The sequence below is a fragment of the Podarcis muralis genome, chromosome 4 (assembly GCF_964188315.1).
Source record: "Podarcis muralis chromosome 4, rPodMur119.hap1.1, whole genome shotgun sequence".
Classification (NCBI taxonomy): Eukaryota; Metazoa; Chordata; class Lepidosauria; order Squamata; family Lacertidae; genus Podarcis; species Podarcis muralis.
The window spans coordinates 79,035,760-79,057,803 of NC_135658.1; the positions used below are offsets into that span (position 1 = coordinate 79,035,760).

General features: G+C 43.7%; 1 protein-coding gene across 3 annotated transcripts in view; it reads left to right on the forward strand.

The window, feature by feature from the left end:
* RASA3 (RAS p21 protein activator 3) overlaps positions 1-22,044 on the forward strand; it is a 153,531-nt gene that overhangs the window by 63,381 nt on the left and 68,106 nt on the right. For all 3 annotated transcript variants that reach the window (XM_028728031.2, XM_077927647.1, XM_028728030.2), the window contains exons 2-3: positions 9,511-9,628; positions 19,836-19,939. In XM_028728031.2, coding sequence (XP_028583864.1) covers positions 9,552-9,628; positions 19,836-19,939 — 181 coding nt within the window. In that variant the 5' untranslated portion in view covers positions 9,511-9,551. The remainder of the gene's footprint in view (positions 1-9,510; positions 9,629-19,835; positions 19,940-22,044) is intronic.

Below are 22,044 nucleotides of genomic sequence, written 5' to 3' on the forward strand. Positions count from 1 at the left end.
TCTTTGGAGCTGGCAGGGAAACCCGGGCTTCCCCCGCAGCCCCAAGAAGCTCTGGGAGAAGATTTCCCCCTCTAAAAACTAGGTGCGTCTTGTGGTCCAGTGCGTCCTATAGAACGAAAAATATGGTATGTTCTTTTCATATGATGAAAGCAGCCACTGGAAAGGAGAGATAGTAAATTGTTACATGTGTATGGACATCCCCCCCCATACATCTAGTCTTGGAGTCAGTTATCAGGTAAGAACTATGGCCAAAGTCTCGCCAAGGCAACGGAGTCCCGCCCACATGGGTGCTATGAGTTTGGTTCATTTGGCACTCTGTCTATGAAATGATGCATCTCTGGCCCACACAGTCTTTACAAAACTCTATCCACATTAAATGATGTGATCAGCAATGAGCTAGACTGTTTGCCCAGTGTAGCTTTAGCTATAGCAGTAGTTCCTGCCACCACCGAATGACTTCCCTCACTGTGGTACAGATGTGTTTGTTTATACCACTTGCCTTCTCTTCATAAAGAGAAGAAGCACAAAGCTGATGCTTTAGTAGATAATTGAGAAGAAGTAAGCAAAGTATTCATATGGCTCTCTTAACGTCTAGCTTTTGCCACACACATATATGGGTACTTCCTTTTAGCAGGGTTTGCTAACTTAGGGCTGCTATTTTTAAGGGAAATTGGCAAAAGGGACACTGCCAGTATGTACGGATTTTCCCGGACATTTTGCCGAGTTCCACCCAGGCACTGCTTTCGACTGCAGTATTCCGGGTGTTGTTGTCGTTCAGTCGTGTCCGACTCTTCGTGACCCCATGGACCAGAGCACGCCAGGCCTTCCTGTCTTCCACTGCCTCCCGCAGTCTGGTCAAACTCATGTTGGTAGCTTCGAGAACACTATCCAACCATCTCGTCCTCTGTTGTCCCCTTCTCCTTGTGCCCTCCATCTTTCCCAACATCAGGGTCTTTTCCAGGGAGTCTTCTCATGAGATGGCCAAAGTATTGGAGTCAGTATTCAGGGTATGTCTGAGAAATTCCTGACGTAAGGCAACCCTAGCTAACTAAACTGCGGGGTTTTATTTTAAAAAAAAACAAAAGCAATTTAACAATTAGTAACATAATAACGTCTGGTGTTCACTTGCTTTTCACTTTTGTGACATTTTCTGTTAGAGAAAAGGCTCTTTCTCTGAGAGCATGAAGTGTTGAATGCAAACGTCTCTGAGCAGATTTGGAAATGACAGCCACCACTAAAACCTTTACCAGGTGGGATGCATAATTAGCAAGAGAAGAATTGCTGGCAGAGGCCACATTTTACAGCTTTTACGATGTCTAGAAAGTCTTCCTGATTCTTGACTTGTAGTTTCCTGTCAGTATATGGCTTCATAAGTTCACATTACTCTTACACCCTCTGATGATTTGGAGATTTTGTAGTTACTGTCTTAGAGCAGGTTTTGCTAAATTTGATGTGAACTCAGGGATGTGGAGGTTGCTGCTCTGCTCAAAATCCCATTAAGGAAATGGTTTCCCACACACACACCTCTGCTGTGCGTGTTCCAAAATGGGCAGCTTTACTTACACAGGTCCCAGAGCCCAGCGCATATGCAGTTGCCATTCCTGTACATGGGGAAGCTCCATTGGACGCCAAAAAGAAGTCATTGTGTTCAAAGCAATGTGCTGAAATTTATAGCTTCATGAAGTTGTGGATAGGAGCTTGGCATCTCAGAGGCTGATATCCTCTGAGAGTTATAGGAAGGCAATCACATGATTTTGAGTTATTTATCTTTCCTGTACCTCAGAAGGGACGCGGGTGGCGCTGTGGGTTAAACCAGAGAGCCTAGGGCTTGCCAATCAGAAGGTCGGTGGTTCGAATCCCCGCAACAGGGTGAGCTCCCGTTGCTCGGTCCCTGCTCCTGCCAACCTAGCAGTTCGAAAGCACGTCAAAGTGCAAGTAGATAAATAGGTACCGCTCCGGTGGGAAGGTAAACGGTGTTTCCGTGCGCTGCTCTGGTTTGCCAGAAGCGGCTTAGTCATGCTGGCCACATGACCCGGAAGCGGTACGCTGGCTCCCTCGGTCAATAAAACGAGATGAGCGCCGCAACCCCAGAGTCAGTCACTACTGGACCTAATGGTCAGGGGTCCCTTTATCTTTATACCTCAGAAAGAGAATACTGGACTATATGGGATTCTTGTTCTCATGCAGCTACGCTGTATTTCTGATCACCATCCTCTTATAAATGACAGTTTGGGGATCTAGGACTGTAGTCAGAAATTCTTGAATGCCTGCAGTTTGGATCTATGTCAAATTTAGGCATGCATTAGTAGATGCTTAAGTTTCCTGTCTCAAACCGTTCATCTAAAAATAACTTTAACGTGGTCACATTTAATTCCAAAAGAGGAAACCTCTGGGAGGTGGGGGAAGCAGGTTAGTTAAAAGGAAGTTGGAAGGGAGGATCCAATCTCTTCTGGATCTTGAAGATCATTTAAAACCACTATAATAAAAGCTTAGCTGGAATGCACACCACAGATTAGGAAATGCACAGCCAACTTCAAGAGGACGCCAGCGTGGTTAATATGCTAAGTCAGAGAAACCATAAAATGGCAAGACAGCATATGACATTTATTGTGGGCTCAAATAAATCATTAGCAGTGCAATCCTATGCATGTCTACTGAAAAGTAATCTCCATTGAATTAAATGGTACTTACTCCAGATAGGAGTGTACAGTGGTGCCTCGCAAGACGAAATTAATTCGTTCCGCGAGTTTTGTCATCTTGCGATTTTTTTCGTCTTGCGAAGCACGGTGTCGGGAAAGTTTCGGAAAAGTTTCAAAAATCACCATAGTCTTTAAAAACCTCAAAAAAGGCTACCACACCGCGTTCTATGAGTTGCTCCTCGAAGTCAAGTCGCAACTGTATTAACGGTGTTAAGAAAAAGGAAACAAACTTGCAAGACGTTTCCGTCTTGCGAAGCAAGCCCATAGGGGAAATCGTCTTGCGAAGCAGCTCAAAAAACAAAAAACCCTTTCGTCTAGCGAGTTTTTTGTCTTGCGAGGCATTCGTCTTGCGAGGTACCACTGTATATCAGATGTGCAGACCCTTCGTCCCTGCTAGATGTAGCTGAACTACAACTTTCATAATCCTTAATATTGGCTTGCTGAGGCTGATCCAAGTTGTGATTCACTTGCACCTGGTGTATACAAATGCAGCCTTAAGCTTTCCATTACCATTACCATTACCATCATCATCATCATCTGTATCCTTGCTTAAGAATATCTGCTGCCTGGTACCCAAAAGCTGCTTCTGATCTTCTGGAGCATTGGACACCAATCATGCTATTGTTGGATTCATAAGCTTGGTATAAAGAATGTCAGAGTGAAATCAGTTTTCTTGTGAATACCCACAAACACTAGTTTCTCCCTGGCTGTTTTATGTGTGGCACCAGGATTGTTTTTTACAGAACTCTAAATGCTCTCTTGTGGAGACCTAGTTAAAGCATACTCTGCTTTTTGTTTTTAACCAATTATATGACTTTAATTGTTTTGCTTTTGTTGTATTTTTGTTGTAAACCACTCCAACCCTTTTAAATAGAAAAAATAGGGTATAGATATCAAACAAAGTAAACTAGACCAAGTCTCTTGTGTCCAATGGGGCTTATTCCCAGATAAAAGTGCACTCCTTATCTTTCAGCATCCATAACAGCTAATCTTAAAGTAGTGCAAAATGTGAGAGATGCCCATCTCATCTTAGTCTAGGCAATCAGATAATACAAGAGGGAAAATGTTCTCACTCAGCCCAGAGCTTTAAAGTACTGAAATTAGCATCTGTAAAAAAGCCTTCAAGCTGAGACCACGATAATGCATGATTAGGAAAGCTTAATATATGTGTATCTATCTGTGCGCATAAAAATGAACTGAGAAGATTTTCACAAGCTTTAATGCTATGCGTGTAATTAACACGCTCCACTTTTTAAATAACTGCTGCCAAGCACTGCTGTGAAACTTCTAACAAGAACATCTGACCGAAATAGAAAATGAGATCACAGCTCCATGCTGTTAGATGTCGATATCAAGAACAGTGGAAATGCTAAAATGGCATACAAGCTGTGAAAGAGTAGTTTGGAATGATATTTATTGGTCTGGCTTGGTGGTGGAAATGAAAGAACAGCGGAGGCTTTTAAGCCCCATGCAGTTTTTCAGGCAATGCCGATGACAGGTTAAAAATAGGGGGCTGGGGAGCCAAGTTGTTTAACTGGTTCACGTATGTCTGAACTTGGATAGCAAAGGAGCTCCATTAGACGAGAAGCAATATTTCATTGCATTTACTAGGAATACGATGCTGTTACATTAGGCGATTGTACTTCTTGAGCAGCCCAGAGTTCACCCCCCGCCACCCCCAAACCCGCCTTTGCTTCCTTTGGGCCAATTCCCAACTGCACATGCAGGAAACATTAAGTCAGAATTGAAAGGAAAACCTACTGTGGCTTGCCACAGAAAACAAAACGGAGAGATAATGCACATGTGCTTCATTTTAAAATAAATCTATGCATGTTGGCTTTCATGTTGCTTTGGTTCACATCCTATGTAATGCTGTCCGGTCCCAGTTCTTTTTTGTTTCATTCCAGGAGGTGTACCTTTGCAAGCAAAATGCAATCGGCTGTGATCATGGGCGTAGCCAGGATTTTTGCTAGGGGGTGCAGGCCTTTTGTTGGAGGGGAGCAGAACCTCAGTTAACTATGTATTTTTATTTATTTTTGTTGACTGGGGGGGGCAGCTGGCCCTCCTTGTCACACCCCCCCCCCCGGCTGCCCTTGGCTGTCATATTAAAATGGTGGTTCGTTTTAATAAGAGTTGTGATTAAAATTAGTGCATTTCCTTAAGTGGGATTATCTCTGGTGGTTTATTTCTAGATATTAAATAGAGCAAAAATCCTTAATGTGTGTGAATGGATGCATGTGCGCGCGCACACACACACACACAGCCTCTAACTGTTGAAAGGCAGGCAGTATTAGGTTTCTAAATCAGGTCATGCACACAGCCATCTGCATACTGATTCGGCAGCCAGAACCCTAGATTTTCAACTGACCTGTTCCTAATGTGAGCATTGCCTGCCAGCACCTTGTTATGTAGTGAAGCAGATTAAATTATGAGGTTTAGTGTGTGGCTTCCGCCACACAGGGGTTTGTCTTTCATGCCTTCCTATGACACACATAAAAATCCAACTCCTTGCCCGCTATTCATAAAAAAAAAAGATTTATAAGGAGAATTCACTTCTTGGATATCTGTTCTATGATTCTCTTCCTCCCTCCCCCTTCCCCGAATTACACTCCATCCACCCTGGGATAGGATATGAGCCCAGGCTTTTAAATGGAGCCGGAAGTTACCAGCACCCAATTTTGGGACTTACTATGGAACATTTCAGTGGGACGCGGGTGGCGCTGTAGTCTAAACCACTGAGCCTTGGGCTGGCCGACCAAAAGGTAGGCGGTTCGAATCCCCACGACGGGGTGAGCTCCTGTTGCTCGGTCCCAGCTCCTGCCAACCCAGCAGTTTGAAAACACCCCAAAAAGTGCAAGTAGATGAATAGGTACTGCTCTGGTGGGGAGGTAAATGGCGTTTCCGTGCACTGCTCTGGTTTCGGTGTTCCATTGCGCCAGAAGGGGCTTAGTCATGCTGGCCACATGACCCGGAAAAACTGTCTTTGGACAAGCATCAGCTCCCTCGGCCTGTAAAGCGAGATGAGCACCGCAACCCCAGAGTCGTCTGTGGCTGGACTTAACTGTCAGGGGTCCCTTTACCTTTTAAGAACATTTAAGCACATGCCTTTCCCTCGCTTGTAAGGAACTTGCTTGTGTGTTGCAGTTGTGTCACAGGGGTTTAGTCGATTGATTGATTGATTGATTGATTTCCATTATGAGGTCTCTGACAGGGTCCTAAAGTCCTCCTTCCTCTTTCCCGAAACCTAGACAGTGCTTTCCCAAGTTTGGGAAAGGGGTTGGAAGGCTCTAGGATCCAGCCAGAGCATTGCTTCTCCTTCCCAAAGTCTGGTGCCTCAGCTGGCTTTGGGAAGGTGGGTTTGGGCAGAGAGGTGGGGTCAGATCTTTGCCTTGCCCCCTGAGCATGCAACAAGGCCATGTGCGACCTGTGGGTTCCATGTCAAAGTACTCTTGTGGCCCCACTTGGTATGAAAAGTTGGGCCGCTCTGTCATAGGGTTTTTTGTTTGTTGGTTTGTTTGTTTACAGTGCACACAGGTTCTGTGGCAGATAAGTTGGTGTGAAAAGCATTCACCAACACTAGGGCACTGGTTTCAAATTTTCTAGAGCGCCTGAGGCAACATCTATGCAGTTCACGCTGCATGGCGAGATGGTCTTATTAATGGCGGTGGTCTCCAGGATTTCAGAGCATCACACTAATTATCCATGGAAACTGGAAATGGATTGAGCACTCAAGAATATCTCGCTGAAGAACTGACAAATTCCCACACATTACTGAAAAGACTGTCTCGTTTTTCAAGATGACGTGGTACTTCCTTTTTTATGCACTCATTTGTTAGAAAGTTAATCTCTTTCTTTTACTAATGTTCTGGTTTCAGGCTTGCGATGAAAAGCGTGAAAGCATTCACCTGACATAGGCCTTTTGAATTGACTCAATCAAATGTTTTGGGGAATAGGATGGAAACATATTCTCAAAACAGTTAAGTAAATGCAAGCCCTATGTGGGCATTCGGGTTACTCACATGTAAACAGGAGTGCAAGAGGGGAGCAAGCTCTAGTGTGTCGCCCTCATGCCAAGTTACAACTCTCCTGGAATTTGAGGGTAAACATTGAAGCAGGGAACCTCCTCTACTTGTGGCAATTCCCCATGCAATCCAAAACCCTGACTGGGGAAAAGAGATGTGCTGGAGGAGGCAGGGCTTGGCAGCACGCCCATGCTCATCCCCATAAGTTTACTTACATGTGAGTAAAAAGAACACTCAAATAGGACTTACAGTCTTGGGTAGAACCTAAAAACAATGGTATTAGGAGGTATTGGCTCAAGAATTGCAAGATAGATAAAGTAAAGGTAAAGGGACCCCTGACTGTTAGGTCCAGTTGTGGACGATCTGGGGTTGCAGCGCTCATCTCGCTTTACTGGCCGAGGGAGCCGGCGTACAGCTTCCGGGTCATGTGGCCAGCATGACTAAGCCGCTTCTGGCGAACCAGAGCAGCACACGGAAATGCTGTTTACCTTCCCGCCGGAGCGGTACCTATTTATCTACTTGCACTTTGATGTGCTTTCGAACTGCTAGGTTGGCAGGAGCAGGGACCGAACAATGGGACCTCACCCCATCACAGGGATTCGAACTGCCAACCTTCTGATCAGCAAGCCCTAGGCTCTGTGGTTTAACCCACAGCGCCACCTGCACCCCTGCAAGATAGATAGTTTCTCATTAAAATTCAAGCTGGATACATTTCCCCCACCTTACCTACAGCAGGTATTGTACATGGTTAGGTAGTATCACTTGACTCATTTGGGCCTATTGTCGTAGTTATCGGCTGCTGTTGCTGATGTCTCTCCAGTTCCTTCCTCCAGTTCCGTTGAAACTGGGTGGTAGTGCATAGAGTGGATCCATGCCTGCCATCTCAACGGTTCCAACTGGAGACCTGAATCTTAACACATTCAGACGTGGTTGCAAATAAGATTCACCCATCCGCTCACAAACTGCTACCCCTTGGTATCTTATCAGGAGACAGTGTTCTGGGTTTTGTGTGTCACCTGATGATAATCTCTCTCTCTCTACTGCAGAAACACAATAAAACATAGAGCGCTTGCTTCTGGAAATCCTCAAGGGAGCCGAAAAGGCTTCTCCTTGGAAAAAAACCATTTGCAAGTTTTAAGGGGTGAAAGGGAAAGTTGAATTCGTTTTCTAACGGGCTTCTGACTTCTACTGTACCAAACTGATTAGTGAACCCTTTCTGACATGGAAGCTGCTGCGCTGTGGCTCCCTGTGCTTGTGGAGGCAAAATGGCACCAGCCCTATGAAACCTGGGACAAATCCATGTTTTTACACTTTTTCCTGTGGCAGGAGTGGTTGATGCCACTTTGAGAAGCAGCTGCACTGTGGACAACTCCTAGATGGTGCGCGCTGAGACTTGCAAAGAAGTGTGGTTTTGTTGGCTCAGATAGCTTAGTATTGACAGTTGTCAAAAGTAACGGTTTAGGGTGCTAGCTGGTGCAGTTGTTGTTTTTTAAAACTTTTTTTTATTCAAAATTAAAACAAAACATATTATCCAGAAACATATCATCCTTATCCCCCCCATTTTTCCTCCTCCCCCCCGACTTCCCTCAGTTCCAGTCTTAGATTTCTCTAAGAATGCTGTTTTCTGCATGTTACACAGCTGTATAGATCCTCAAACTATTTAGCTGATTATTATCAATAAAAAGTTTGTGAATGTTTATTCAAAGCCAGCCAAGGAGTCCAGTTTGCTTTGTTGCGTCTTCAAATACTTTGTAAAGGGTTCCCATTCATCTTTAAAGTCACAGTTATCCTTGTCCCGTAGCTTATATGTCAGTTTTGCCAGTTCTGCATAGTCCATCAATTTTTCTTGCCATAATTCTTTAGTTGGGGTTTCTTCAGTCTTCCATCCTTGTGCTATTAGAACTCTTGCAGCCGTTGTCGCATACATGAAGATGCTTTTCAGCTTTTTCAGCTGGTGCAGTTTTAAGAATGAGATGGCATTTTAAAATTACATGCTCAGTATTCTATGTTCCCAGTCGAATGTGATTTTACTGTGTGTGTGTGTGTGTGTGTGTGTACCTTCTCTGTCTCACTATGCCGCTAATACAATGCATATCTCCACATGGATACTTGATAAAAAAAAGAGGCTCACTTCTTCCCACCTTTGTATGCTTTGTCATCTGTGAAGGGGAGGGGACACAATAGAGCTTTAGATAATGTTTGAACTGGTCAGAGATTGTGTGTGTGTGTGTGTGTGTGTGTGTGTGTGTGTGTGAAGTGAGTACAGTAAGTACTTATGAAGGGGTTATGTTCTGGGGATCGCTCCAAATTCGCATATAGTCAAAGTCCATTGGGTTCAATGGCAGGTGGAGTTGCCAAAGTCTTCCCTCTCTCCCTGCCCCACACTCAACTCCCACTTCCTTTAAATTTCATTTCATTTTATTTTTTTAATTGCCAAGCATGTAAAGCTGAATGTATGGGAAGTAAAAGTGCGTAACTTGTGGGTTTACTGTACTCCACTCCTACCAATGTTGTTACCTCTTCAGGGGTTTTAGACAAGAGGCCAAACCCAAGTCCCCATTGTAATCCCATAGCTGAACCACAATACTGTACTAGGCATTTTAAATGTATATTCAATAGGAGTAAAAGATTGAAAAGTGCACGGGTATATTCAATAGAAACATCTCCTTTAGGTGATGATTGCCTCCCAGCTTCCACAAGTGGGACAACATTTTAAGAATTCCAAAATTTAACCGTGCATTGTTGCTCCAAATACGTTTCCCTAATTCTTTTCCTCTTCTTCTTTTTAGGAGAAGCTAAAAATCTTCCTACGTATCCAGGGCCAAACAAGATGAGGGATTGCTACTGTACTGTAAACCTGGACCAGGAAGAGGTTTTCAGGACCAAAATAGTGGAGAAATCACTATGGTAACAACATTTATTTTGAATTAAAAAGTATCCCAGCAGTTTTATACTGTACATTTATTTGGAGTTCAAGATACCTTATTTTGCTTTCTGGAGAAGAGCTGCATCAAGCGTCTGTCACTTGTATAAATTACCTAGTAGTATCTCAGAATCCTGGCATCTTGTATTTTTCCTTGTAGAAACACACACACAAAATATTATTTTCTTGAGAAAACCCATTCGGTAGGGCTGAACTAGATGAGATGGTAATTGCTGCCTTATTTGGGAGTTGCAGTTCACGTGATTTTAAGAGTTGTGTGAGGGGGATACTGGGGCTGTGCTTGTTGGTTCTTCCCATCCTCTCCCCCACCTACAGACTGGGGTGGCATATCTGTAGAGAAAGAGCCTGCTCTGGGTATAAGCACTCATATTTAGAACCCGGTTATACAGGGTTTTGCATCATGGGGGGGGGGGGGCTTGTTTGTGTGTCACAGGTTCCCCTTTACAAATATGTCCCCCCACCCAAAGTGTGGATTGCGGGTATTGGGAGCGGGGCTGCCAGAGGCATGACAAAGGGAAGTGTAGTCGCGTGGTTACGGTTTCACTTTTTCTGTTGATAATCCACGGAACTTGCAAGTAAATGCTTCAGGTTTTTTCAGAGCACTCCTATAGTTGTCTACTCAGAGGTAAGTCCAACTGAGTTCAGTGAATCTTATTCCTTTGTACATGGGCGTAGGAGTGAATCCTTAACTCTCTTGTCAATTGAATCCTTCTCTCTCGCTCAGAGGATGAAGCTCCACGTATTTTTACATTTCAAAGATCATTAAAATGGCCCACAGGAGGGTTTATTGTCTTCATTGACGTCACTTTGCTGGACTAATCCAATAACCCTTTCCTATTGAGAAAATAAGTCCTTTGAGGGTGGAGGGAAGAAGGGGGGGAAATGTTATTTTTAGACATTCCTATAACATTAAACTGGTGCGTTGTAGCTTCTCTGCAATCATGATGTGCTTATTTCTAGCAAAAGCCCATTTAGCTCTCAAGATGAGATCAGGGAATGTTTCCTCCCCCCCCCCCCCGAAAGTATCATGTCTTTCTCTCTAACATACCCTTTCCCGCTGTAATGGTTCTAGGGGTTGCTTGTGCGTAAGCCTGTGCCAACACCTGGCTGGGTTGCCTGAGTGAACCTTTCCTGTCCGGACAGCCACTCACCCGTGGCTGTCTCAATCGCTGGCAGAATCCGTCAGTGGGCATTTCTTAAACTTCTTCCAACATAAAAGTTCTTTCACACCCAGTCTCCGCCTACTCTCCCTGCGCGGAAGCCTTCTGCGCAAGGAGGGCGTAGGCAGCGGAGGACCCTTCCTCTCCCCGCTGGTCCCCGGCAAGGAGTCATGTGACCGCCTCTCTGATTCCCCCATCTGCCCCCCTTCTCCACTGGAGCTAAGCTGATTCCCTTCCCCAGAAGATGGGCTGCCTCTCCCAATCCCGGGACGCTCTCTGGGATCCCTCTGGAGCTTGCTCTCTCCCTCCGGCACTGTTCCCTGACACCCACTAACTTAGCGAGGGCAGGGATGACCAAATTTGCAAAGCTCAAGGTGGCAATCCTGTGCACACTTATCTGAGAGTAAGCTCCACTGAACAGAGCAAAGCATTCTTTCGTGTAGACATGTGCTGGATTATACTGTAAGAGCCTTTGCAGAAATCTGTGTACAGCAGAGGCAGCAGTTTTCGCCAACATGTCTCCTCTGCCCCTTATTGAATCAATTTCCCCCAGGTTTCATCTAACTTTGCTTTAGTATGATGAATGCGATAACTTTCTCAACTGCTAATGGCTTGTCCACGATGCTTATTTTTCTCTCTGTCCCAGCTACACCTGTGCCTGACCCACCTACCCACTTCTAACTCCCTAGCCCAAAATACAGCCCCCAGATTGAGTTCTCACATGCATTCTCTCCTGAGCTTCTTATGAGCTGAGAAATGGGAGTAGCGAAAATGGAATTAGGCAGAGGTGGGGCACAAGGAAGTGGGTCTGCCCTTCAGTTTTTTTGATGGCCACACCTGACACTCACAACAGAATTTGAAAAACTCAAGAGCAGGTGAATGCAGTGCTGACTTGACCCACTTTTTGAGAATGAACATCCTTTCCTTTTCAAGCAAGGGTGGGGTGGAGGAATCAAAAAGGAAAGGAGGATTAAGGTTGTCTGTCACTACTTGCAGAAACTGCTGAAATGCATTTAGGGTGCAATTAAGCATCGTTTATGCCCTGTTGATTTAACTGCACGCAGGATTACAACCTTAGTGAGTTTAAGAGGTCTCTGCAAAGTGCAGTAAGAGGGAACAAAAGATTTTGTTAAAGGTTTACTCATCGGCGAGACCATTTGGATCATCATGCTCAACATTATATTTAAGGAATCAAAGAATAGAATCTCCATCCCAATGAAAGAATGTGAATATTTGTTCACATCCCTTGCCACTCTTCTCTCTCTTCTTATGTTGGATGTTATGTTCTTTTCTTATGTTGGATGTTATGTTCTTTTCTTATGTTGGATGCTAAGCTCCATGAAGCAGGAGCATATTTTATCTTTTTCTTTTTTAATGCTGTAAGCTTCCTGTAAGTTGCTATTGGTGTGTAAATAATTATACAACAAGTTAACAGGCAGGCAAAACTTTTTGTGGCTTGAGGACATACATGCTTCCTTCCACTATCTACTGCAGAGTAATTTTCCACAGCAGGCTGACAATAGCACATGATCCCTTCCTCTCTCTCTGTAGCTGTCGATGTAAGTTAGTGATGAGCACAGGTATCTGTTCCGGTCCATACCTCTTAACCAATTATTGACTTCAAAAGGTGGTGCGGAATGGTACCTTCAAGCAGAACATGTTTTACCCTGGACAGATAGCAGAAATTGCATCTGTTCTCCAGTTCCTTTAGGAACTTCGGCCGTGACTGACCAGTGGTAATTACTTAATGTTGCACTTCACTGGGGCAGATTGCAGACATTCTTCACTCCATTGGAATCAAAGCTTTAAGGAGCGCACATTCTGTTGCGAATGCCATTAAGGGTAGGGTTGTACAGACCGGAAACTTTTGACATTTTCCCTGGGAAGATTCCACGTTTTTTCAGCCCTTTCCCACCCTAAATCCCATCCAAGACCCTTAAAAAATGGAGATGGGAGAGATAAATGCTACATCCATTTGCATTGCTCCTTCATGGATTCTAAGGTACATAGTGGCATCAGGTTATCCTTATTCAGTACTTGCAGGTAGGCAGATAGCCATGTTGCATGGTGCCGGAAGTGAGAGCCATCGGTCCGTCTAGAGAGCCAGTGGAGTGTGCCTCTGGGGGTGAAGTCAAACCACTGCATTAGAAGCACCTAAGTGACCACACTTAGCCTGGGCAAGTGTGTATGGAGGTCCTGGGCTGCCCAGATGACACAAGCCCCCTCTCAAGCCTTGCTGATATGCTCCAAAGGAAAAGAAAGCAATACATTTGGCACTAGCTGGACTGCAGGAGTTGCTGGAAGGAGGCATACAAGAAGCCATCCAATTGTCTTAGGGACTCTACTCTGGATTTGTGTAGGGGACACGGGTGGCGCGGTGGGTTAAACCACAGAGCCTAGGGCTTGCTGATCAGAAGGTCGGCGGTTCGAATCCCCACGGCGGGGTGAGCTCCCGTTGCTCGGTCCCTGCTTCTGCCAACCTAGCAGTTAAAAAGCACATCAAAGTGCAAGTAGATAAATAGGTACCACTCCGGTGGGAAGGAAAACAGCGTTTCCGTGCGCTGCTCTGGTTCGCCAGAAGCGGCCTAGTCATGCTGGCCACATGACCCGGAAGCTGTACGCCGGCTCCCTCAGCCAATAAAGTGTGAAGAGCGCCGCAACCCCAGAGTCGGCTACGAATGGACCTAATGGTCAGGGGTCCCTTTACTTTACTTACTCCTTAGCCCAGGGGTCAGCAACCTAAGGCCCATGGGGGTCATTTAACCAGCCCATGGACCCCTGCCGTCCGCTCGGGAACCCCCACTCGGTCGGCTCCTGTGTGCTGCGCTAAACCAGCGCGGAAGAGAGCGGGGACCTCCTTCTGCGATGCTGGCCGGCTTCCCCATTGGCTGCAGGAAGCTCCTACAGCCAATGGGAAGCTGTGCACGCCTCCTCCACCCTGGAAGGAGCGCTGGAAATAGCGTTTGCGCATGCATGCATGCATGCATGCATGCGCACACACAAACTCCGGCCCACCGCGACGTATGCAGGACCGTGAACCGGCCTAAGCCACAAAAACTTTGCCGACCTCGCCTTAGCCTGTTCTTCTCCTGAAGATAACCTGCAATGAAGTGGAGGTTAGGGATCAAGAGTTTTCCTTCTCCTAGATGGATTTAACAAAAAAAAAAAAAAAAAGGTTTAACAAATGAAATGCATCCCTAATAGGTCAGCCAAGCCAGTTGCAAATAATATAATATAAAATTAGACTTTCCTTCATTGAGAGTCTGAGGTGTTGTTGTTTTTTGGGCTGTATAAACTGCTTGGACCAAATCTGGAAGTTAAGTAGAATCATACATAAATATTGAACTCCTGTGAAAAAGCATATACAGTCGTACCTCGGGTTAAGAACTTAATTTGTTCTGGAGGTCCGTTCTTAACCTGAAACTGTTCTTAACCTGAAGCACCACTTTAGCTAATGGGGCCTCCCGCTGCTGCCGTGCCGCTGCTGCACGATTTCTGTTCTCATCCTGACGGAAAGTTCTTAACCCGAGGTAATATTTATGGGTTAGTGGAGTCTGTAACCTGAAGCGTCTGTAACCTGAAGCATCTGTAACCCGAGGTACCACTGTATATATTTGCCCATAAGAATTATCAACATTGCCACGTGTTGTGAAGTTCTTCTGCAGAAATTTATTCTCTAGGTGTGTATTCTTTCACGTTGTAGCTGGTCAGTCCTCTTATGGCGAAAAGAAGAATACTGGAGAATGCTTTTGCAAAAGCTGTCGCTTTGGTTCCTGCCTCCCACTTTGTCTAGTAGTTCTACTTGGCTCTGAACCAGGCCATCATGCCCAACGGGTGAACTGCTTATGAAAGTGTGTCACAACAGGGCTGAAAAGATTTCAAATACCCAGAAGCTACTATCAAATATTTAGGAGCAATCACTATTCAGAGCTGAGAAAATGCTTAAACTAATCCATGAAAGCTTATGCCATAATAAATTTGTTACTGTTTTAATGTGCCACGAGACACTTTGTAGTTCATAAATTTCTAGTCATCCTGCCTTGCTTTTTTATAACCCCTCAGCACCTCAGATTTTTCAGTCCTGCTATCCAAGGCTGGGTGGGTGTATGTGTATGTCCTCTCTCTCTCTCTCTCTCTCTCTCCCTCCCTCCCTCTCTTTCTCTCATTCATTCATCCTGCAATGGGAAGTGCTGAGGCGATCCAGAATTCAAAAGTAGCCTGGATGAGCAGGGAAGAAATAGTATTGAAAACAAAAGTATATTCAAAATACTAGGATTTACAAGTTATATTATTGTCAGTATCTGTCTGTCTTGGGAGATGATGGAAGAGTGTGCCTTTGGGGGTAAAGTTGAACTGTTGGAGAGTTACAGCACCTGCTGTGGCTGTAGATAGGGGAGAGACATGTTTTGTTGCAGCTGGGGCAGACGGAGGCTTCCGGTTTTTGCTGCTGTAGGTGCACCATGGCGTTTCATCTCTTGCATTACTGTTGAACGCTGCTAATAAAATTCAAATGAATACCAACCTCATTTTTGCAAAATTTAAAACACTCACATTTGATCTAAATTTCTTTTAAGAGATTAATTCCCTCTTCACAAGAAATTAATGTTAACCCGTTTATAATGAAGCTCTCCTGGGAAGGACATGAGTTCATTGCTGGAGCTAGTCCAGAGGTAAATTCACTCAAGAATGTTTTTTTATGATTACTGTTTAAAGGATTTTATTCTCTGAACAGATCTTTTTGGCCACTGATAGGATTGGTTTCGGCTTCAGTAAAGAAGAAAAGCTTCAAAGATTCCACCATGTCCTTTGATATTTTGATGGGTTGTAGCGAGCATTAGAAGTAAATGGTGTTTGAATGATGTCCAGCAGCATTGTGAGGAGGGAATTAATTCCAGTCCCCTTGAGGAGGCTGGCTTCCTCCATTCTGCTCCCAGACCGCCCAGGCCAGTCCTTCCTCCCTCCAGGCTATGCTAGGTTGGCTACCTTTTGCACCTTACGATAATGGATGCTGGCATTTCTCTCAGCATCTGAGACTTGGGAGCAAATAAATCTGCAGCTCTTAAAAAATAATAATAATGTGTTCCAAGTGTGGGGTGGAACGTTGCCCACCAAGACCTGCTTGTCCCAAGGACCTTCAGCATGATTAAGGGAAAAAATATTTGCAATTTTAAAAATCATTTTTCAGCCAAATATGGGGATGCCATATTTCTCTAGTGTTACGTGGGTGGCGCTGTGGTCTAAACCACTGAGCCTTTTGGGCTTGCCGATCAGAAGGTCGGCGGTTCAAATCCTCGCGACGGGGTGAGCTCCCGTTGCTCGGTCCCAGCTCCTGCCAACCTAGCAGTTCGAAAGCACGTCAAAGTGCAAAGTAGATAAATAGGTACTGCTCCGGCAGAAAGGTAAACGGTGTTTCCGTGCGCTGCTCTGGTTCGCCAGAAGTGGCTTAGTCATGCTGGCCACATGACCCGGAATCTGTCTGCAGACAAACGCCGGCTCCCTCGGGCAGTAAAGCGAGATGAGCGCCGCAACCCCAGAGTCGTTCGCAACTGGACTTAACAGTCAGGGGTCCCTTTACCTTTATGCATCTCTAATTTTGGCCGTATCTTTTGTGAAACTCATGTTCTTTATTCATTCTTGTATGCCCCCCCCTTTAGAATGATGCAGCCTGACTGTTGACAGTTTTGTAGGGAACCTAGGATTCAACATTACAGCAGCTTCAGTGGCCTTGTTTTGCTTGTCCATGGAGTGAAAAAGCAAAAATGACTTCCCGAAGCCGCCCCTTGTTCTCTTTAAGAATGCTACCTCAGAGTTCCCTTCCTGAATTTGGGAGAGTACTTTTTTTGGTGGGGGGGGGGTGCTGCTGCTGCTGCTACTTCAATGAGGAAGCTTATTTGAGACCTGTTGAATTGGCAGGATACATCTCTCGATTTCTACCATGGATCAGCACCCCTGACTGAAGCCACTTAGTCGCTAGCAGGAGTTGGACCGAGGTCATGGGTGTATGAATGGAAGTGTCTCTTAGTTTCTCTGAGTTGCAGGAGGCACCTTTTCCACAGCCCTGTTAATTTCCTTTATATTTGCATGTAGCTCACAGTTGCTAGGAAGTACTTTTCATTTGTTCCAAGAGAATGAATCAGGCATTTCTAAACATTGTAGACCAGTCAGAGGATGTAATATTTTCTGTGGCATTTTAATGACTTTGTTTTTTAAAAGCACACTTAAAATCCACATGTAAGCAATTCTGTTTGGGATGCTCCATTATTAGTCACTATATATATATACAATTTTTCTTCCTCATTTCCATCCCAAACGCGAATAACACAATAAACACCAAGTCTGCTTGAGCTGAGAATTAGACTCAATGTTTTTTGACTCCTAAACGGAGTGAATGGTTGTCGTCTGAGAGACTGAATGTTGTGAGAGAGCTTGTCATGCAAAATGTTTTAAGCGTTATTAAAGTTTTAAGTTCCTTAAGATGAGTAATTCCATAGACTCCGTCAAGAAGTCAGTTGTGGGATTTACCTGTAATTGCTTAATTTCATTATATTTCTGGGGTTAGAAGATTAACAAGGTTTGCAGTTAAGGAATGCAGACTGTTACACCCACATATTTAACCGTTTTCTATCATTGCACCTGACTAATACTTCAATTAAACTGGATCATCAAATTTTTTTTTTAATGTATACAAAACTTAATGGGAAAACCTTTCACTGTTTTCCCAGCCACAGCTCCTTCAGTTTCTGTGAATGATGGCAATGACAGCTGTTGACAAGAGCAGCAGACACAATCAAGATGAGAAATAACTTTCAAATTAAAGACAGATTTGCAAATAAGCCTGCAGAAATTCCTGGCTTCCACTTGCTGCTAATTTGCTTGTCCATATACACATGGAAAATAAAGTGGATGTTTGATTTTCATTTATGTCACAAATGTACATTCCAACATTAATTCTAATATCCAGTCTTCAAAGCAGATGTCACATTTCAGTGCATTTCCTTCCCTTGGGGAATAGATGAATAAATAAATTGTGAATTGAAATTTCACATTCTGTCCCAGAAATGTGCACTCATCCTGATAAAGATGAATTTGAATTATCAAGGTGCAAACAAATAAAATGTTAAACTAGGTCTCGTTTTGATAGGTCATTAATATTGGGGCACGATGCAGCGAAAGCTAGGTGCTTTTAAATTCTATTGAACATCCAGTAATTTTAGGGATTTTCCCAGAAACAAGTTAATGTGAGTTTGTGCCTAATGAATGCTAGTTATCGTTTCTTTACAGTTCTGCTGCATAACTTTTCAAACAAGTGAATATAATCATTGTAAAATCTGTAACAACCTGGAAGCCAGAAAAAATATATATGCTGTGCCCCGCCCCCCCACTCCAGTGTGCAATAACATGATTCCAACTTATTGACTGCTATCAATGCTTTACAAATAATATTCAGGTTGTATATAGATTGTTAGGATATATTTTAAGACAACTTAGGCCCCAAATACCTGAGAGACCACCTCCTTCCCTATCTCTTATCTCTGGGGTGGTAAGATCAACAGAGGGGTTAGTTCTGCCACCCTTAGAAGTTGGAATGTATGTGACATGGAAGATGACGTTCTGTGTGGTAGCTCCTCAATGGTGGAATTCCCTCCCCGCAGAGCTGCATTTGGCAATCTTTGGCGAATACTCAAGGCACACACCTCTTTACTCTGCCAGCAACTCCTCTCCTCGTGACAGGAGAGAACAAACCAATAATTATTATAATTCCCCATTCTTCTTAACCAGAAAATTGTGTTTCATGGTTTCAGAACAAGTCACGATATTATGTCAACTTGAAACCATAGCTTTTTATAGCCTTATTTATTCCAAAGTTGTTGGCCGTAGTTTCTACAGAGGACATGTGAGTGGCCGAATGGCTTGTTCTTCTCTCAGTCTTTTAAACCCAGCATATAGGGTTGCCCAAATGTGGCCAGTTTTTACAACCTATTCAGTAGAATTTGTTTACTTTAAATGGATATTTGCAGACTCACAACAGCTGCTTCTGATTCATGATTTGGTTTTATTGATGGGCCTCATATTGTTGGAATATGTTAGCAGCAAAGCGCTGCTAACATATAGCGCGTAGCTATTTGTAGTCTTCTTTTGCACAATTATTTCACATTAAAATTGTGAATAATCACTCTGGGTTGGGGGTCTCTGTCTCCCTGCCCTGCCCTCAGTTAGTAGAATTCAAGGGGGGAAAGCCATTTGAGCCTCTTAACATTTTTCTTGTCTAGATGGAGTTTTATTTCTGTCCTGAATTCTATTTGATTCTTAAACCTAGCTGATTGTGCCCTGTCTTCTGTCTATGTAGCGCTTGTGCATCATTATAAAATATGTGGTGATGCATCACTTCAGGTTGCATCCAGTAGGGTTCCCTGGGAGCAGTGGGGCTTCCAAAGTTTCTCAAACAAAACAAAACAAAACAAAACAGGAAGCCCCATTGCACCCATGGAAGTCTATTGCACCACTGGAACATTGAATATGGCTCATTGGATATAGCCTGATATGTCGCAGTTGCCAAATTTTGGTTGTGTAAGCATTCCTCTTTCTTGTCTTCAGTTTTTCTTCACTGAGAAACAATTACGGGAGGTAATATTTTAATTATGAAAATATATTGTATAGTGCAAATCGCTTTGCATTGCATCTCAGCCTTTGCAGTAGTGCAAAGAATAAGACTGCATGCGAAAGGCAGCTGGGTTCACTTGGAAGACGAAGCATGATGGAGAAGATGCAGCTGGCTTCTGATGTGGGAGGCAATGCATTCGGGACATACTGCTTCCTCCTCTCCCTTGGCTAAAACATGCAAAGTAGTTGGGAAGAGTGGCATGTCCGTTTCAATACCATCTGTGCATACAGATAATCTGGGCGGGGTCTTTGTGCATTAATGACCTATAGGGAATCAAGTGGGATAAATGTATTGCATTGTTGATTTCCTGTTTCTAAATACTCTCATTTTTTGTTTTGTTTTACGCAGTCCCTTTTATGGAGAAGACTTCTACTGTGAAATTCCACGAAGTTTTCGTCATCTGTCATTTTACATTTTTGATAGAGATGTCTTCCGCAGGGATTCAATTATTGGTATGTGTTGTTGGCTTTCCCCCTGTTACTTCAGTTTTTAAATTCAATTACGGTATAACCTCCAAATTGTTCCCCAGCAGGAGCAGTTATGTGCATTCTGACATTTCTTACATGTGGCAGTGAACATGACTAGGATTGTGAATTCTTTTTCTTTTTAGGGGTACAATGAATATTTTAGCTTGCTGTTAATTATGGTCGAGTTTTAAGTAGCCTTGTGTGGGTTTAAAGAAAATTCTATATAATAGAGGTAAAGAAGAAGAAAAGTGCATTCAAAACCAGGGAGTACATGATTTTTTTCTTATTTCGGTGTGACGTAAAAACAACTTTAAAACACCATTTTTTAAAAAAATTAAAGAATTTACTTGAACATGCTATGAACTGCATGGTTTAAATTTATCTGTTAAGAAGGATAAAGGGATTAGTCAGCCCTGCTTATTGCCGAACGGATGCTTTAATTTTAAACTCTTGTTTTCATAAGCATGAACTTTCAGAATTGGTAATTGAAATATTTGATTCTCCTTACAGCTTAAACAAACGATAAATTCAGCTCTATAATCACTGTGTGTTTTCATAGTCAAGCAGTGCATGGGGTGGTTGTGTGTGAACATTCTGCTTTGGCACTTGAGGAGCCTGTAAGATACCAAATTGGAGAGGGGGCGGGGGAGGAAGGCAGCAGGTATTGCAACATAAAGTATAAAACGAAAGAGAAATCAGCATTCAGTCTTCTGGAACAGGATGAAAGAGGTAGAAATGCACCATGTCTAAAATTATTGCCATGACCAAGCATAATGTGTTAGTTTATAAGGGCCCATAAGTTCCTAATGTCAGATATAGGGCAATTTTTCAGTGGGAGGCATCTTTAAAAAATTGTTTCCCGTTGTGTGAAATTTTGCAAAGGCTTCCTTTTCCCATCAAAATCAAAACCTGCCCTTACCGTCTAAGGAAGTTTTGTATTTATCGGGAAACCCAACACACTAAAAGACAATTTGAGAACAGTGAAATATTCAGTGTCGCTTCATTGACTGTCAGCTGAGCTGCCTGTTTCCTCTCTGATCTCTATGCCAACCCCCACCCAACCCCACCCAGTTTTATTGTGGTGTGGTTTGCATACTGAGGAATACAAAGCCAGACATGGAACCCCCAAATGCAACTTGATCGCATTTCCTGTGCTTAATCAACATAAGTGACAAATCCAAAAATTGAGAAGCTTGTTGGCGAACAGATAACATTCGTAAGAGCAATGTATCTCTTTCACACTGAGGAGGAATGGCCCTGAAACAGCAATGGATGACCCAGAATTTATGGTGTTATTTGTCAATATGCTTTCATTTTCCTGACAATGAATGCTGTTGATTTATAGAACAGCATCAAATGTGTATTTGTTATGTGGAGTTTCAGATGCCTTCCTTTAAGGAGGTGGTTCTGTCTTGAGGAAGTCACACCAGCATTTTGACAGCGGTCAAATTGTGTAATGTTGCTTGGAGAAATGCCATTATTTCTTCATTATTTCAGGAAAATAGTTTGAAATGTGGCTATCGAAGTGTTCACAGGGACTTAACAGATAGTCACTTTGCTATCTGCAATGTGTGGTCACAATGTGTGAACCTCTTTCAGCTCCCCCCCCCCCTGTTTATGTCATGTTGTGACATTAATGACCAATAGCCAACTTTCAAAGTAGACTTGAATGGGAGAGCCATCACACACATTACATTATTATCATTTTAGCTTATGACAGAGTTATACTTTGTATGCTGAAGATTCTAGATTTATTTCCCAGAATCTGAGGTATTATGTATTGGAACAGGGCAGGCATCTGCCTGAGTCGTGGAACACAAAGCCGGAGAAGAGTGGATAGTAATGATCTAGAACCACCAATAGGTAAAGGTAAAGGGACACCTGACCATTTGGTCCAGTCGTGAATGACTCTGGGGTTGCGCTCTCATCTCGCTCTATAGGCCGAGGGAGCCGGCGTACAGCTTCCGGGTCATGTGGCCAGCATGACTAAGCTGCTTCTGGCGAACCAGAGCAGCACACGGAAACACCGTTTACCTTCCCGCCGGAGCGGTACCTATTTATCTACTTGCACTTTGACGTGCTTTTGAACT